This window comes from Anticarsia gemmatalis, chromosome 13, assembly GCF_050436995.1.
Source record: "Anticarsia gemmatalis isolate Benzon Research Colony breed Stoneville strain chromosome 13, ilAntGemm2 primary, whole genome shotgun sequence".
Classification (NCBI taxonomy): domain Eukaryota; kingdom Metazoa; phylum Arthropoda; class Insecta; order Lepidoptera; family Erebidae; genus Anticarsia; species Anticarsia gemmatalis.
This window is the reverse complement of record NC_134757.1, coordinates 4,677,363-4,696,082: the sequence shown is the minus strand read 5'-3', so window position 1 is coordinate 4,696,082 and position 18,720 is coordinate 4,677,363. Positions and strand designations below refer to the sequence as shown.

The following is an 18,720-nucleotide window of genomic DNA, read 5'->3' as shown; positions in this document are numbered from 1 at the left end:
TGCTAAAACATATCTTGCCAGTTATTACTGTCTCTCTGCTCTACGTTTAAGAGCTACAGCAGTAATTCGATGATTAGTTTTTATTCTATTTTCTACCGACTCCTGCGGGTTGGCAACCTTACCTAGGACATTAGAAATAAGGTTTTTGAAAGGATACGCTTAAGGTATGGTAATAAAATAGATTTTTGTATAAAACAACAAATGAAAAAAAAACCTAATAAAAAAATATTTACCCATTTGATAAGCGTGTGATTAACACCTTCAAAAATAGAGGTACAAATATTTAAACACCAATTTTAATATTCGTTAAATTTATTTCCAGTGCGCTCTGGTAAGATATACATACCTAATTACGTTCGATTATTAATATTTTTTTCAATAAATTGAATGAAATCGTCTGAATTTAGAAAACTATTTAAATAAATTACGGCATATTTCATAACGATTGTTCACTACGATAGTGTAGTCATTTTGATTCCTTTCGGCAATCTACTAAGAAAAATAAGTTAACTAGTCTTTATGGTGTAAATAAGTATAATAATATCGTCAAACATGAGACAATGCTTGCGACCTCATATTATTGTTCTTGTTTTAAAAAATAGCTCTAAATTGATTGTAAATAAGAGTTTTTAAATTAACGATTATTATGTTTTTGACAGGCCCAACAAGATCCGTCAAGAACAGTCTTACACGTTTGACTTCTTCAACTACGCGGGCATCCACCGCACCGTGTACCTGTACTCCACGCCCAGGGTGTACATCGATGACGTCATCGTCAACACTGACATACAGGGACTCACTGGTAAGATGTTATACATTATTTGTTGATTTTTTCTTCAGCCTAGCCTTTGTTCCAACTATGGGAGTCGGCGTCCAGACTCACTAGATGCAGTTGGATGCCAGTATTTTTCATAGAGCGACTGTCTATCGCACCTCCACAACCCAATTACCTGCGTTTTAACACGATACCCGTCGATAAGGCTTTCAAGCTTATGACTACTTTTTTGTAGATCCTTTGAAAATTGTAACAATTTAATATCATTTACCTTCACATAGAGAGCCTGCTCACCTCCTTTTTACTTTTGAACCCATTATAAATTCAGTTTGATAACGAAATAATGTTACCAATCTTCTTCAATCCTAAACACGCGATACATACGGTCACACCATGGTTAGGTTACCTACAATAATATCGCGCAATAATTTAGCACAATATTATTGCACACGATACTACAATAACTTGTACTCAAACGCAAATATTTTCATGTTTTTAGGCTTCATAGTGTACAACGTGACTCACAGAGGGTCGGACTCCGAGGGTGTCCCAGTACAATGCCTAGTCCAGGTGTTCGACAAGAATGACACGCAAGTGACAGCCTTCAACGAGTGCGCGGGTCTTTTGGAGATCGGCAACGCTAAGTTCTGGTGGCCATACCTCATGCACCCACAAGCTGGATACCTGTACACGTTCAAAGTAAATATAATTTTGTATTTAACTGTCTCTGTGGTCTGGGCTGTAGTTAATTGTCTTTGCTTGCTGATGAGCTCTTCGTCTGCAATAGGTCTTAGAGTCGATTTCCGGGTTGGCATAGCTGCCATTGAGCTTTTCTAATTATAAATGGCGGTACGTAAGTGTATTTTCATACACCTCTGTTTGCACCTTCGGGTATAAAAGGCGTGATGTTATAAATGATTATTCGTATATTATTTATTCAAAATGTCAACCAGAAGTACCATTTTCTGTCTCACATGCGAAACAAAGAAGCCTACTTTGTGACATTTAACTTTTAAAGTTCACGTCAATTAAACTCGTACAGTGATAAACTGAGATGACGCCTTGGATAGTGATTTTTTCTTATTCTGAATTCTTTTGCCACATCATTTTAGACCAGTATCCATATAAAATGTTTTAAATGTAATAATTTTGTTATGAATACTAAGGGCCAGTTGCTCAGCTCATGCATTACGATTAAATCGTATAAACTATCCGATGGACAAATTACCTATTATATGAAAAAAAACTGTCAAAATTCTGCCTGACAAGTTAATCAATACTTATCCAGAATTGATAAACGGACCATTAGCCTTCTTGAGCTGTTCGTTTGTTTATTCAAAACATTAAAAAACTATTTCTCCTTCCAGGCTTCTCTGATAGGTTCTCAGGGAGAAATCATCGACACTTACAGCCAAAAGGTCGGCATTAGGACAGTGACGTGGACCAACACTACCATCTATCTGAACGAGAAGCCACTCTACATGAAGGGATTCGGCATGCACGAAGATTCTGACGTAAGTAGAAGTAAAATAAGTTGTTATACAAATTTTAGGTCTCCACTGCTTGTTAGTCAAGATGACGGGTATGGAATAATATATTGTTAACGTCTGAATCGTTTATACTGTACCTTTTGTTTAAATAAAGAGAGAGATAACTTAGCAGTGTTATAAGCGTCTATGCCATTTGCAGAACTACACGGAAACCAAGTACGTTTTTAGCAACATTAACTTTAAAAAAATCGTTTCGATTCCGTTTATATCTCGAGTTCAAACCCCTGCTAAGTAATAGTTGTGATATTTCGGTATTAAATCAAAGCAGAATTATGATACGAAAAGAAATATGAAGCTCCTATAAATTTGAAATTATTTTGTGTAGTTGCGCGGTAAAGGCTGGGATCCAGTGCTCTGGGTGAAGAACTTCAACCTGATCAAGTGGCTGGGAGCCAACGCGTTCCGCACGTCGCACTACCCTTACGCCGAGGAGATCTACCAGATGGCTGACGAACAAGGCATCATGATAATCGACGAGTGCCCTGGAGTTGACACTGAGTAAGTCAATATTACTTTTTAGACAAGAAATTTATACAACACGGAATAAGTTTTTGTATTGTCGCCATTTGAGTTTTATGTCACACGTTGTTTTACTAGAAATTTTCTCATGGTTCATAGTAGACTTAGTTCTTTTGTTTTCTAATTATATTATTAAAAAAATGTGTAAGTCCCATGTTGGGCACCAAAATAGTAAATCATAATTAAAATCAGAATATTTTAAGCTGGTTCTGGTTGACTAGGTGGATTATATGAAGTTACTATGCGTACCTTGATAGATACTAGCACATTTTCTATTAAGACCTTATTACAAATGTTAGCCTCTTAATTCTCACATCAACTAATATGAAGTTTCGTTTATTCCACAGCATATTTACTGACACACTACTGGTAAAGCACAAGCAGTCTGTGACGGAGATGATCCGTCGCGACAAGAACCACCCCAGCGTCATCATGTGGTCCATCGCCAACGAGCCCCGGTCGGGGAACAAACTCGCCGACAGATACTTTGGGTAACCACCAACTTACTTGAAAATATCTTGTTCATACATTTAAGCTTACTTAGTAATATTTTTCACTTTAAAAGCAGACTAGAGTAGAACAAAATGCATGAAAAAGCAACTCCACTGCGCGATTGGTTCCTTATTAACATACATCGTAACTCTGCAATACAGTTACTTATCACCCTTTCAAATGTTATTCGAAGAACTTTTAGCCATAAACCGCCTAAGAGGAAAATTAAGGTATATTTTTATTCATTAAAAAAATAATGGATTTTCGGTGAAGGTTGAACATTTACAACCACGACATTTGACTATTACTAGTCGGACATTCCGAAATATAATAACACTGACAGATTGAAGAAAACATTGTCATATTAAGTAAAATTATCACGTGCTGTGGTTACAAGACAATTGTACATTCACCGCGTACGTATCTTACTAGGCACTAAACAAAACATCTACTTTCTCCTAAAATCTACGTAGAATACTAGATTTTTCAATATCCTGTTTTGTTTACTAACTTATTCAAATTCTGATTCCGTGCGCAAGTAGCTATTGAGTTTCGTATTAATGACGCAATTCGCTTTCGCACGTACTGTCAGAAGTTTGAGACTTCGTAACTCTTAGGGTCCGTTTCACAGTTTATGATACCTAACTTTACAGTTGCAATATTATATCTTTAGGTAAAGATAGCTCCGTCTACTCTATGGTAGTTTTTTTGCAATGTCGAGATCTGATATTTTAATAACAACCTAATTATTTTGTTACATTTTCTTATTTAATGATTTGTGTTTCAGTGAATTGGTGCGACACGTCAAATCAATGGATTTGTCCAGACCTGTTACCATTGCCATATCAGTAGGAGCTTTAGTGGATAAATCTGTAAGTACGACTGTATGCTAATTGCCAAAATCAATTATATTCTATGAATAACTTATATTGTTTACTTTAGGATAATTTCTACCGACTGTTGTTACATTTCTAGGACTGCCATTTATTCCAAAAAATATAAATACTTGTGGTCTTTCAGAGGAAAAAAATACCTAATTATAAATTTAATACATGACCATATATTTTAATTACGAAAATAAAAGCTTATGAAAGTCTTCTAAATATATTCTTTATACCAAATCGCTTCTTGAGCTTATTTTCTCTAATATTTAATCGCAGGGTCGTCACTTAGACGTGATCTCATTCAACCGCTACAACGGGTGGTACGCGAACCCCGGCATGACGGTGCAGATCAAACACAACGTGATCGAGGAGGCCACCAACTGGCACCGCATGCACAACAAGCCCGTCATCATGACTGAGTACGGAGCTGACACTATTGCTGGACTGCATTTGGTTAGTATGATGCACTTTTAAATCCATACAATATACTTATCTATTGGTTACGGCTAAACGATTGAATTGAATAACTGAAATTTATAAAATCTAGCATGAAGTCAATCCAAGTTCCGAGGTCTACATGTGTGAATGGAACAGTTCCCAGATTGTTCTGGTTTTTTTGCTCTTTGTGCCTTAAATTCCCACTTGCAATAAAAGATGAGAAATACATTAATTACGATTATATTAAATTTTGTAATGTTCGTTTGGTCTCCTTTGAAAACGGCTAACCTATTAGTATAAAGCATGACAGGGTCTTAGATGATACATAATATGAAAAAAACTAAGTGTTATTTATTCTTACGTATGTTGTTATGTGCAGTATCCCGAGTTCATCTGGTCGGAGGAGTACCAGTGCGTGTTGTTGTCGGAGCACTTCAAGGCGTTCGATCATCTGCGACAGGCCGGCTTCTTCGCCGGAGAGTTCATCTGGAACTTCGCTGACTTCAAGACTGCACAATGTAAGTCTTATAAAAAATATTGTTTCAACGTATTATCGGGCTACCATAAAAATATTCCGACAGAAATTGGCAAACCTTCAAATTATTTATTGATTACTAAAATTTTATAGTATTTTGTCCCATTCTGAAGTCAGTATAGATATCTGTAGTCAATGTAGTCATATAGGTACACTGCAGTCAAAATTTTTTGCTATCAAAAATACATTGTCATTTAGGCAGGTGTATGAAAGTTTCGAAGCGTCGTCGAAACCGGCCACAAGCACTGAAACGCCGGAAATTACACCGCTGTAACCGTAAGCGATACTCACACGATTGTAACGAATTAACTAAGACTTGTCTTGAGTATCGTACAGTGCATAGTAGTGCATACTGCATAGTAACAAACAGTATATTATTATAGGTGGCGGTACATTGCATTAGAACTCTTATAATGTTTTTATATTATGTTGAAACAATTGCAAGATGTGAACGCATGGTATTGCAAGTATGAATGTGATTTGCGAAACATTATACGGAATGATCTGGTAATTACTGATACTTTTAGCATTAGAATACTGTGTGATTATAGCATAGCATAGCATTGGAGATTGCAATTAATGAGAAAAAAATAGACTACCTATGTTTAGTGACCAAGCATCGTGCCAGCATGTCTGTTCTTAGCGTAGATCTTGCTAAAATAGATCAGATACTACTTACCTACGTTAAATAAAGAGCATGGTCTGAGTAATACTGTTATCAAAACTTAAGAATTTATTACTCAGTATAAGTAGATAGGTACCTAGTTTGATAAAAATGGACCGAACCAGTATTTAATGCCTGGATTATAATTACAACAAAACTTTTACTTGTGTAGGCAAAGTGTAATCATTCATAATTTTTTTTTTTTATTTGCAGCCATTACCCGCGTAGGAGGCAACAAAAAAGGAATATTCACACGGGAACGGCAACCGAAAGCGTCGGCCCACCACCTCCGTACGAGATACCACGCGCTGGCCACTTCAGACTACGGAGTACCACCAATCAACACCACGTACTATGTCAGCGACAACATGGCCGCCAAACATGCCGAACTTTAAACAACATGTGACGTCTACACCATAGGCGTAGTGAGGAAACTTAAGATTGACTTTACTGTTAAAGACATTAAGGCTTAATGCCTGATTGTTTATGCCTGAGCCTGAGCGGCGGTTATACGTAATTTTTAGTTGCATAGCACAGCTCTGCTCCTCTCCATTTAGAGTTCAAGCAGCTAAAAGCCGCAACATCATAAGATAATTTCAACTCTGGTTAGTCTACCAACATTTAAAGCGACTGGTCTATTTGATAGGTCGTTGTATTTTAGTCTGTCACCGACTAAGTTAGTGAAAATAAATATTTTATGATTTTAGTTAAGCTAGAAAATCGCATACATTCGAAATGAAGAAATCAGTGCTTTTGTTTTTGTCCAAAACTTGGACACCATTCCTGGCTACGTCTATGGTCCCCGCCATAATAATCACCAAATAGTATACATACTTTAAGTTTTAATGTTCTAGTTCAAATGCCATGCCGCATAGCAAGCGACTGATAGTGCGAGTACTTGCTCATAGTTGTGCCACGAGTATGCGTCAACACGCATTGGTACTTAATAACACTGATCTTGGCACATTCCACATAGTTTATATTTTATTTGAATAAATAATAAATATAGTAAATGTGTAAGATATCTACCGCGACCAAAATGTAACTTTACGTCTTTCTATCTAGTAGATTTTATACTATAAAAATACTTTTAATGATTTATCAAAATAAATGTTTTTGTTAGTACAACAGATATTTCCGTTACATTGTGACATATTGTATGTATTTAAGTAATTTGTCCACACTTGTTCATTCAAACAAAATTATATTTATGGTACACTTGTGGTGCAGTAACATTTGTATGTAATTCGCACCTAACTGTTTCCTATTGTTCAATTATGACAATAAGTAGCTCATAAGGCTTGTATGTAGTGCATTAAACAGAAACTATGTTTGATTACCCAGCTACGGAAATAAGTATGTTGTTAAAAATCTGTTGTATTATTATAAAAAAAAGAATGTACAACAAAGTATCACAAATAATACCTACTTTTGTAATTATTATTTATATCCAATGTATTAAAAAACATGTAAATATTATTTGTAATGAGAATAAAGTACAAAAATAGATTGGACTTTTTTCTGTTTTCAAAATCATTTTCAAAAAGCGAGGGTGGAGTGGTAAGTAAAATTCGCACACATGTGGTCGGGGAGCACATCTGAACGTGAATCCGAACCCAATGTTTTTTGAAAGATATAGAACTTAAAAGAGTAGGTAGGTACCTACTTACACGCTCAAAAACTAATGACGAAAAATGTTAGGCACGCATTGCGAATCAGAACACCGCATAAATAAAAAAATGTGATCAAAAAGCAAAAGAAATCGGCAATGGTTCCGGCGCCTTGATATCAGAATGGCGTACCACTAAAATTAGTGGTAATATACAAGCTACTAATATTTGAAATAACATTAATAATACAAAGAAATATTAGGTATTTAATTTTAAACAATATTCAAATAGAATTTCATAATATTAAGTGTGGCCACATTTTTAAGAGCAAATGTCAATATTGTCACTACCGTCATGTAAGTCATTATGATATAAACGTCAAAAACATGTGGGGTTGTCGATTTGTTTAGATTGTTGTAGCAGTTTATCTCTGACTTTCACTAAAATTATTGAATATTGCTCATTCATAGATAAAAATAAGATTTCGATTCAAGATGAGTTGCATACAGTGCAAACAAAATGCCAAATATAAATGTCCAGTTTGCAGACAACCTTAGTAAGTTAACATAACATTTTTATTTTGAGTGTATTTAATAACTACTAGGTACCTTTTTTGATTGTTAATATTGCAAACATTTATTGCAGTTGCTCAGTTCCTTGTTACAAAGAACATAAACAGCAACCGTGTTCGCCTCCGCCAGAGCCACCAAAACAAACAAATAACACGGCGCAACCAGAGAGAGAATATGAATACCCTACAGAAGATACTGTGCCAATAGAAAAGTTAAAATTATTAGGTTTGTTACACCTTACTCCCGTCACTATTTGAAAGGATGTACACTGTTTAAAAAAGGAACATTGTTGATTCATGCTGCTTTTCAAGTTCTTGTTGGTTGTCTTTGTTTATAATATGCATTATTAATGAGCACATGATTTAGAAAAAAAAGACTTGCCAACAAATTGACATTGTCTTGTTCTTTTTAACTTCATTGTAAAGAGTAAGAGAAAATAATAAAAATTACTACACTGAGTACAGGTAGATTACATATACTTATTTTAATAACTGTAATTGATCCTTCTATCATCCATTATTACACTAACCTATGAATTTCTGTCCACAGAACAGTCAGAAGAATTGAAGAAATGTTTAGAAAATCCTCATGTGAGAGAGATATTAGAGTTGCTGGACAGATCGCCATATCCGGACAGATTAATGCAGGAATATATGACAGAGCCCATCTTTACTGAATTTGTTGATGCTTGCCTCCAAGTTGTACAGCCACAAGATAATAAAGATGAATAAGAATGATAACTTTTTTTATTTTCCAGGACACTTTCTAGTCTTAATTTTTGTAGTAATAAGTTAATTTAGAATCAGAATAACATCAATGTGTTTAAGTTTGTATCCATTTAGATTGGTTAGTATTCCACAAGCTCTGCTGAGTTGTCCAATTATATTTATTTATTGGTTAATGGTTGTCATACACTACACATTGCCTATCTCAGTTGACCACTGCAGCCTGCAGGTGACATTGCTTATAATATTATGGGGTTATTGCGTCTTTAACATGACAGTAGTCCGTCCACATCAATAAAACTATTAACAAATGTGGATCCACAAATATTAAGGAATTTGGTAATATATGTATGTATTGAAAACAAGAGGTGCAAAATCAATCATTTTATTAAATTTTACAACAATGTGAATGTTAATTCATACAAAAATATAATTAAATCACTCAAGATCACCCAATGCAGCTCTCAATAAATTATCGAATTGCAATGATTTCATTTTTTCCTGCTCTAATAGTTGCTCGAGCTGGTTCATAGCTTCTGCACAATTATTATATCTAGAGATGTTTTCATCTTTCACTTTAATCTGTTCATCAACTAAAGTTCTATCTTTGTCCTCCAACATCAAGCATTCTAATGAATTCATGGCAATCTTTCTGCGTTTAGCTTCCAAGAAGAATTCTAACCTATCTTCACATTCTGAAGCTTTATGTTTCAACTCATTAACTACACTTATATCGTGTAACCATAGAGCACTGCGGTAATCTTCTAAAACAGATTTACTATATACAGCAAACCGGTTTTCAAAATTCTTTAAACTATTTATTTTTTCATATACTACTATATTCATGAAGTCTAGTAGATTATATTGAGCATAGTACTGTCTGAAATCTTCACATGGCATAGTGATATTTGACAGTTCATTAGGTAGAACAGCAACAACCTTGCATACCACCTCCTCTGGCTTCTCAAACCACCCTATTTGACTGCAATAGCCAGTTATTTGTTGTTGCATGCTTATTGCATTACTGGGGTTAAAATCTGATGATGGATTTGGCAACTTTAACTGGTTCATAATCCTTTTTATCGCCAACACATTATCAGAAGTTCTTGCGCTGCTCGGTATAAATTCAAATGGCTTGGGATATAGAGATGCGTGATCTAAATATGTTTGAAATTCTAATGGAAATGATGAGTAATTAAATAGATCTTCATTTGTTATCACGTCGGTTAATTTATCCACTGCTGTATTATAACATTTGACCAGTTTGTATAAATCTTTGACAATCATTTTTATCCGGCCATCGGTCTCTAATTTCAGCCTGCACCAAATTTCATTGCCAAGGTACCTTTGGCAAATTGATTTTAAGTAATCTATTTCCAATGGCGGGATCGGTGGATAATTTTTCGCCAACCATTTCATAGCAGTCTTGGTGGTCATATTTAAAGATTCAAATACAGTCTTGGAACTTACTACAAAAATCCTGTACGCCGATATAACGTTGTTCTTTACAAGACCAGTTAAGCAAGCTTCTAAATTTGAAAGAAACAAATCACTTTCCATTGTCGGAACAATAATTGCAACTGGAATAATTTGATAAGGATATTTGTACTTCATTGTTTGTTCCACTACATCCATTATATCGACATCATGTTCCGTGGCATAAATTAGAAAGGCGTTAGCACCATCTACAGCTTCACTACAATTAGAACCTTCATCTCGACTTGTTAGACTGACAGATATAGCAAAGTCCATCAAATGATTCCAAGATTGTTTACCGACATGGATAAGAGTATCAGATACTTCATGTTTTTTCTTGTCGCTAAACACGTCCAACAACCATTTCTCAACATTTATTTTACGGTGTAGCCATTTTGTTGCACCGGGCGAAACCAACGTAATCTTCCAGAAGAAACATTTATCATATGGATAATGTATTTGTTTCATGCGTTTTAAAAGAGGAGATCTGATGACTTCCATTATGTTTAGAGGCTCGGGCGTAGGGAAATGTTTTAATTCACCTGTAAATCTGTAACCTCTATGAATGGCGTTCATGTTTCTGAGCGCGGCATTTTCAACAATCCGCCTCAAAAGAGCTGCTTCCTCAGAAGGTGTGTTCTGTGTGAGCCAAACTGGCGTATCGTCCAAAATGTTTCTTCTTTTAATGTTCCTCGCGTACTGTTTTTTCCACACATTAAACCATTTGCGCATAATTTTCAGAGTCAAAAACTCTTCAGCTTTCATCTCTGACTCACATATCTCTCTGCACAAATTAGAAATAATTTCATCAGTTACTTGGCCAGCAAACTGCATCAAGCTGTTTAGTTTATCTAACTCTTCTTTAACAATGCTTCTAACAGTTTCTTCTTTCACCTCGTCGACGAGTTCTTCGACAAGCTCTACTGATTCTTTATCAACCTTCTCTTTGAATTTCCTTTCTTCTTCCAACTGTCGTCGTAACTCAGCTTTCTTTTCTTCTTCTTGTTTTCTCTTTAATTCCTCTTGTTTTCTTTGCTCCTCCATTTTACGTCTTTCTTCCATTAATCTGAGTTCTTCTTGCTTCCTACGTGCTTCTTCTCTTCGCCTTTCTTCTTCTCTGCGTCTTTCTTCTTCCTGTCTTTGTAGTTCTAATTTTCTCAACTCTTCTTCTCTTTTTAATTTTTCTTGCAGTCTTCTTTGTTCTTCCTTAATTTTTTCCTGTTCCTCTCGCTGTTGGCGTGCAATATCTTGTGCTTGCTCCTCATTTTCATTTTGATTAAATTCATAAACAGATGGAGGAGCTGGTGTTATTGAATTTAATATATTATCAGCCACTGTTTGAGCTTTATTTTTAGATTGAAATATTGAATAATTTTTAGTGTCAGAGCCATTAGGAGGGTTCAAGACGCTTTTGAATAAACTTCCCGGCGAAACTTTGTTAGTTGCTTCACCATTGGAAAATATGGGTTTATTATGACCCTCAGTATTTGTAGGTTTTGCAAACAAGTTGGTGCTATCTGAAGATTTTGCAAAAGAACCAAAAATATTTGATGGCCGTGTTGCTTCGTCTACGGCTTCAGTAGGCTTCCCAAATATATTGTTTCCTTGATTAGATTTGTCTGAGCTGTCAGGTTTGGCAAACAGATCATTTTTGGCGGAGAATATTTTATTGGTTCCACCAAAGATTGTTTGTTTCTCGGCAGTTTTATTTTCTGGTGCTGCAAATATATTTTTATTACCAAATACAGGTTGACTGTCCGTGTTTTCATTACTTTTTACTGCAAAAATGTTTTTATTGCCAAATGGAGTGTCAGTGCTATTCTTATCGTTCGCTGGAAATAGATTTTTACTTACGCCGGCGAACAGACTTGAAGATTTATTTTCAAACGTTTGTCCAAACACGGGTTTAGTCTCTGCCGGTTTCGTAAATATATTTTCATCAGACTTTGTGCCCCCAAATACAGATTGTGAGTTTTGACCAATATCATTGCTAGGCTTGGAGAAAATATTATTTGATTTAGTCACTGGTTTAGAGTCAAAGAGACTTTTTACTGTTTCTTTCCCCGCAAATATACTGTTTGTGCTTATTGTTTCTTGTGGTTTAGAAAAAGAAAATAAGTTTTGGTCTGAACTAAATATTTTTTCTGGAGAATTCTTGATGATATCAGTGGAGGCCACAGGAATCGCAGGTTTGAATAAAAATAATTTCGGCTCTGAAGGCGGGTTAGCAGGAACAGCAAATTTGTGCACTTGTTTTGGGCTCAGTGTTTTAGGATCAGGTTTCACAAAACTATTTACTCTGGTATCTGCAACCCTTTCTGGAGCAGTGATTCTGACGCCCTGAGACACTCTTTGAATTTCCGTTTTTAAAGCTTTGATGTCTTTATTACTATCGTTGATGGTATTATAGCCCTGATCTTCTGCGGCTAGCGCAGTTTCCTTTAACCTTCCATCGGGGGTGAAACTCGTGTACAAAACATGCTGAGTGTATTCTTTATCCGGGAGGTTCCCTCCAGCTATTATTTCGCCGACTGTACAGTTCCTCTTAGACTCGATCAGTTTGATAGATCTGGCAATAGGGTAGGGATCACTGTCTTCTATAAACTGGTTTCTGTCTAGAATAACAGATAGCTCTGAGTCATCAGTTCTAGCAAATCGTAGACCGTAGTGATTGATGAAGGCGTTAAGGTTTTCTATAGATTCGAAGGCCAGTGTCCTCATCATGTCTTCGACAGGGTAACGGGACCCTCCTCTAGGAGCGTAAGCCTTCACGATTCTTGCTAATGCCCGTGCGCGGACGTCGTTGAAGTAACGTAACAGTATACAAGCTTGAAGGTACGTCGCTTCATTCTTTACCAGCCGGAAGAACCTCACGTAGTTGTTGTTGTCTATAGCGTTGAACATTTTGATAGCGAAAGTAATGGGTTCTGACTTCTGAATCGCTTCCGGCAACTGCTTGATCTGTAGATAATGATTAATAGTTTAACATTTATTTGTCAATCTTAGTTCAATTCTAAAGACAGACAAATTCAACATAGTTGACTAGTAATGTGAATACTGGATATCCCCATATCTTGATTACCGATTCATTTACCCATTTATAATAGTCCCCAATAAATATTATGGTAAAAATTTAGTTTTCTCTCTATAAGTGCACGAAAAAAGAATATAAATACTACTAACCTCCCACCAAAAGTTAGCATCACCGAGGTTGAGTAGCGCCACATATCCGCGGAACTCCGCCTCGTTGGGCTTGTGTTGCGGCGCGACGTCGGCGTACATGTGCTTGAGCGTCTGCAGGCACTTGGTGAGGTTGTCGGTGTTGAGGCGCTGGTCGAACTGCGTGTGCTCCAGGTCCGCCAGCCGCGCCGCGCAGTGCGCGTGGAAACGAGCGCACATCTCTACCAGGCGGATCGAATCTACAAAGATGTACAATTTTAATATAATTCAGCTAGCTGCGCTAATCTCTCGCTGGAACTACTGGACCGAAGTAAAAAATTCTTTCACTGTTAGATAGCCCTTTTATCGAGGAAGGCTATAGGTTATATATCATCATGCTACGCCCAATAGGAGCAGAGTACGAGAAAAAAAATTACAAAGACGGGGAAAATTTTGACGCATTCTCTCTTATGTTGCAAGCGAAGTTGCGCGGGTGAGCTAGTTAGTAAGAATTATCGCCTTTGCAAACGGTGAACGAAAACATCGTGATGCAACCTTGCGTGCCTAAGAGTTCTTTAACGGTTCTTAAAGGTATGCAAAGTCCCTAACACGCATTTGGCCAGCGTGGTGGACTCACTCAAGGTCTAAGCACGTTCCTCATTAACGAAGAAGACTTACTTATTCCTTGGCTAGTAGTCGGACATTAATGGGTTAAATTTATATTACTATTTTTATATTCTCACAAAGCTTACGGTAATATTGAGCATATCATTAACAAGTATTTCAGTATAAATTTACCTGCGCAACACAGAGCCTGCTGTGTTATGTCCTTGCGGATACCACGGAATCGATCCCACATGAAATGAAACCAGTCCGCCAACGAAACCTGGGACAAACAAAAACATAATCTATATTTGTCAACACTAACTTTAATAATAATTATTAATGGTATAATTAAATACTCCTTCTGTAATACATGACATCAGATTTACATTAAATCAAACCATGCCATCTGATTCAAATGTTGTAGTTGATTTACTTAACCGAAATTAAACCTATTCCGAATTATCGGTTTGATGGTTACTCAACACTTAACCAAAGGCTAGCCCTTATCTCTCATGAGTTTAAGTTTTATATAAGTTTAGATTTATTTAATTTATATTATTATGTATATTGTACCTGTTATGTTACTTTAAAATAAATAAATAAATGAGTATTTAGACTGACCTGTCGCTTGGTATCGGCGATCTCATGCAGTAGATAAGCGCAGGTGCGCAGGAGCACGCGCGCGGGTCGCAGCTCGTAGCACATGGGTATCTCCTGGTCGGCCGAGCTGCGGCTGTACTGCTTCACCGCGCGCCACGCCTCCAGCTCCCCGTCTGACTCCAACACCGTCTCTAGAGTCATCACCTGCGATATACATACAACTTATTATTATATAACTCATAGGATCTATCACATGTCTCAATTGACAATTATTTGAAAGCTAGTAGCTTTAGTGCTGTTCATTGTTTTCTCCCTTAGATTATAGGGATAAGCACCTTACTTCAAAGCATCAATGTACTGAATAGTGGCCATCAATTCGACGTACTTTAGTTGTCAAATGAGATACGTGATACCCATATGATAATGGTGTTAATAAATTGGAACATAATATATTTTTAAGGCCATAAGGTAATGAAATATAGGTTTAGACAGTAATACCTAACAGATGTGGCTTAGTAAGACTAGTAACCAAATTAGATAGCTTAGACTATTTTCCCAACAATCGCCTACCAAACAACTAAGACATAGATAACAATCAGTAAACTCATATGAATAATGTCTGTACCTGATGTTCAGATTGTCTTTGCAAAAGCTCTTTTTCCGGGCACATGTCCTGACAGGTACCAATCGTAGCGCCGCCCACTTTGATACGCGACCCGGCACCACCCCAACTCCTCAGAATCCTAGAAAGGTAACATAATTCAAAATAAAATGTAGTAAAAAGTAGTAAATAAACAGTACACAACTATTAGTAAAATAATTTTCAGTACTAGTGGCCAGTGTTTAACATTTTGTTTAGCACAGTGGTTCCCAACCAGTGGTCCGCGGAAGTAAAAATATGGTCCGCGAATGATTTTAAAATGTTGTATTTTCAGGATGATTATTACAGTTTATTTTTAATATACTTACAAGTGGTCCCTGCTAACAAGCATAATAAAAAAGTGGTCCCGGACTAAGAAAAGGTTGGGAGCCCCTGGTTTAGCAAATGAATGAAGATTTTTTAGACACAAAACGAATAGTAGTAGTGACAAAGTCTTTACCTGTCTCTAGCATCGAGAACTCTCCATTGTTCATCAGGAGTGAGTGATATCTTAAGTCGAAGTTGGCACAATTCTGCCGCAGCTTCAGCAGTACTGAGGGTAGTTTGTGCTGTTGTCACGGCTACTGGCGGCTCCACACTTATTGGCTTTGCTGGTTGCACACTGAAGAAGATACACATGTTATTATGCTGTCCAAATTAACAGAATTGACTTTACAATCACTTTTGTACTTTAATTACGGTAGAAACTGCAATGTACACTTAAGAGACCAATCTTATAAACAATCATTGAATCATTGATGTTAAACAGTAACAAAACTAAAAATCTTGCATATAAATGTACTAACTAGTTACTAAGTTCTGTACTTCATGTAATATAAATGGTTTTAATGGTTTAAAAACTGAGTATTTGTTGTCACATAATTATCTTCACTGTCTATATTTCATTACAAGTGTTATATTTTTAATATAACTTTAAACAATGGCTACTTACATAACAGGAAGCTTCTCTCTGACTGGAATCTTCTTCCTCACTGGAGCTTGTTTGACAGGCCTCTGCAATGTCTTCATTCTAGGAGATTGAGCAACTGGCTTGGGTTCAACATCAGTGGCTTTAAAGAAAAACAACATTATTATTAATAAAATTTCAGTTGATTTTATTACAATGCTGAACGAAGCTATGAAATAGATCTCTATAACTAGATTTACAAAAATATTCACTGTATGGAAACTTGAGTGGGGAAATAATATAAAACCAGTAGACATAGGTCGTAGGGTCTGTTCAAATCTGATGCAAAATGCGTCGCCTATTATCGGTCAGGTAACATTATAGAAGAGGAATAGATTTTAACATGTTCTACCTTGCACATTTAACCAAAGGTGTGTTGATGCAAAGACCATACAAAATAAACTAGGGCCAATGGATCTTCTCTCGTGTGAACTGACTGACCCATAGACCACAATCTATCTATGCCAAAGAGATGGATTGTCTCCCACTTACTACTTTTACGTGTAACTCTATATGTAGGTGTTCCTCCCATGGCTGACAGCTCTTCTTCTACATCAGAATCTGGCACCCAGTCAGGATCATCCTCTTTTTTGCTACTACGGCGCCTTCTAGATACCAAAATGTCATAAATAATTAGTAATATCACAGATCAGAAACCTAATAATATACACTTATGAAAAACTCAGCAACAAAAATGTGTCTTAGGTAATAATCAGCATATCAAAAGAATGACCAAAACTAACTCAATATGAATGTTGACAAATTTTAATGTGAAAGATGTCCACCTTAAATGTATTTCCTAGCTTTGCCAGGCACAAATAGAATCACCTAATCACTTTAATCACTCAAATATTATAATTATAAGGTTACAAAATGTAAGCATGAACTATGTTATGTTATAGAACAGGTAAAATCATATTTACATTATAACCCTTCTTATCATCATCATAATGAATGATATATAATATTCTCAGTTGAAGCACTTGTGTAATTCCCTCAATATCTAACCAATCAATCAAATTAAGATGTCTGCTTTTTATACAAATTAAGGGTATTTGAAACACTTAATAAAAAGTTGATGAGGGTAGTCATACTTTAATTACCTGTCATTAAAAAAGATGCCATACCATAGTTGTCATTGCAAAACATTTAAATGCAGAACACATTTTGAAATGTTAGATTGGTTTTAGCTATAAACCTAACTACCAGAAGCTAAAGTTTAGAGTAATCATAACTTTACAATTATAAATAATAACAAGTGACTTATCAAGTAATACCTAACAAAGATTATTACTTCACTTTATTTAATCAATGTTATAAGAATTGCATTCACTGCAGAAAAAGTATGCAATGATATAGGTGTACAGCATTACTTACACCCTGGGCTTACTGCGAGTCACATCAAACATAAATCCATCATAAGCCCCAGCATTTAGTAGAGCTCTTTCAGCTGAGCTTGGTTGTTCATACTCAATAATACACATCTGTTTCTTAGCAAATAGCCGGATTCTCTGCACACGCCCAAACTTGCTGAAGTGCTTCCTCGCTGCTGAAGGGTCAAATAGACTCTCAGGAACGTTTGAACATCTACAAACAAATGCACTTAGTGTATCATGAGTTGCAATTCATTACAGACATATAAACAGCTTTTGAATTGAATGTATAGTAAAGACAATATGCTTTATAATATCATGTCGTCAAAATTGCGTTCAATTTTTGTCTAGGAGGTATGTTATGTCTATAAATGTATAAACTTACGTGATACATGTCCTGGGATTGGTGACATCTTGAAGTGGGCTTTTCAATTTCTTCCGAGGACTTGTAGGGCTTGGAGACGCCTGCATGTTTATTTCTTGCAGGAAATCTCAATTAAACACCATTACAATGACATAAACAAACCGTAGATATCAAATACACGAGGTCACCTCCACATAACAACAGGTACGCTTACGTCAACATTCGACTCACATAATTGATTGAATTTACACTTCTTTATAAGAATTTAAATGTACGAATTTAAAATCCGTTTTGTATAAACCGTGAGATCTAAAGATTTTCAGAGTAATCTAAAATTCATCGTTTGACAACAATAACCAACTGACTTGCTGATGACAGCTTTGACAAGTCTATTGACCGTTATCGTTTGGTGTCTAGTCTATGGTTTACAGTAGAGTCGTTTCGTTTCGCGTCGTTGGATTTTAATTTAGTATTCATCAATTTGGTGTATAATGTATTTTTATTTGCTTTGACTATTCTATTTTTATATAGAAATCCAATTCTTTACTTCTGTTGAGTATATAATAAAATTACCAGCTTAAATTATTCATTGAGAACATTAGGTTTTCATAGAACCGGTAGATGACGTTAGGATCAACTACGCTGATTAATAAAATATTTTCAGGTTGAACTGAAAATTAACTTTCTAAACTTAGGCAACTGTTCAGGCTAAATTTAGAAAGTTATTTCTTAGCTTATACTAGTTTTTTTCTGCGTCGTTAAAGCTAGTTT

General features: G+C 35.9%; 3 protein-coding genes across 4 annotated transcripts in view; 2 read left to right on the top strand and 1 right to left on the bottom strand.

The window, feature by feature from the left end:
- LOC142977663 (beta-glucuronidase) overlaps nucleotides 1-7,366 on the top strand; it is a 38,899-nt gene extending 31,533 nt beyond the window's left edge. Inside the window, exons 5-13 of the mRNA XM_076121730.1 lie at nucleotides 660-802; nucleotides 1,275-1,474; nucleotides 2,143-2,289; nucleotides 2,651-2,823; nucleotides 3,192-3,335; nucleotides 4,124-4,208; nucleotides 4,497-4,673; nucleotides 5,038-5,176; nucleotides 6,071-7,366. Coding sequence (XP_075977845.1) covers nucleotides 660-802; nucleotides 1,275-1,474; nucleotides 2,143-2,289; nucleotides 2,651-2,823; nucleotides 3,192-3,335; nucleotides 4,124-4,208; nucleotides 4,497-4,673; nucleotides 5,038-5,176; nucleotides 6,071-6,252 — 1,390 coding nt within the window. The 3' untranslated portion in view covers nucleotides 6,253-7,366. The remainder of the gene's footprint in view (nucleotides 1-659; nucleotides 803-1,274; nucleotides 1,475-2,142; nucleotides 2,290-2,650; nucleotides 2,824-3,191; nucleotides 3,336-4,123; nucleotides 4,209-4,496; nucleotides 4,674-5,037; nucleotides 5,177-6,070) is intronic.
- Nucleotides 7,367-7,833: 467 nt separating this feature from the next.
- Nucleotides 7,834-8,776, top strand: LOC142977788 (zinc finger HIT domain-containing protein 3). The gene is made up of 3 exons (XM_076121878.1): nucleotides 7,834-8,023; nucleotides 8,113-8,264; nucleotides 8,589-8,776. Exons 1-3 carry the CDS (start codon nucleotides 7,962-7,964, stop codon nucleotides 8,768-8,770), a joined length of 396 nt encoding a protein of 131 aa, XP_075977993.1. The 5' UTR covers nucleotides 7,834-7,961; the 3' UTR covers nucleotides 8,771-8,776.
- Nucleotides 8,777-9,133: 357 nt separating this feature from the next.
- Nucleotides 9,134-18,326, bottom strand: xmas (RRM_XMAS2 and SAC3_GANP domain-containing protein xmas). Of its 2 annotated transcripts, XM_076121470.1 has the most exons (10): nucleotides 17,971-18,326; nucleotides 17,590-17,799; nucleotides 16,705-16,820; nucleotides 16,198-16,315; nucleotides 15,706-15,867; nucleotides 15,231-15,348; nucleotides 14,627-14,809; nucleotides 14,198-14,285; nucleotides 13,424-13,659; nucleotides 9,134-13,201 (listed from the first exon to the last, which is right to left on the bottom strand). In XM_076121470.1, exons 1-10 carry the CDS (start codon nucleotides 18,054-18,056, stop codon nucleotides 9,203-9,205), a joined length of 5,316 nt encoding a protein of 1,771 aa, XP_075977585.1. In that variant the 5' UTR covers nucleotides 18,057-18,326; the 3' UTR covers nucleotides 9,134-9,202. The 2 variants fall into 2 exon arrangements, with proteins under 2 accessions (XP_075977585.1, XP_075977586.1); XM_076121471.1 differs by lacking the exons at nucleotides 17,590-17,799; nucleotides 17,971-18,326 and adding an exon at nucleotides 17,136-17,267.
- Nucleotides 18,327-18,720: the final 394 nt, after the last annotated feature.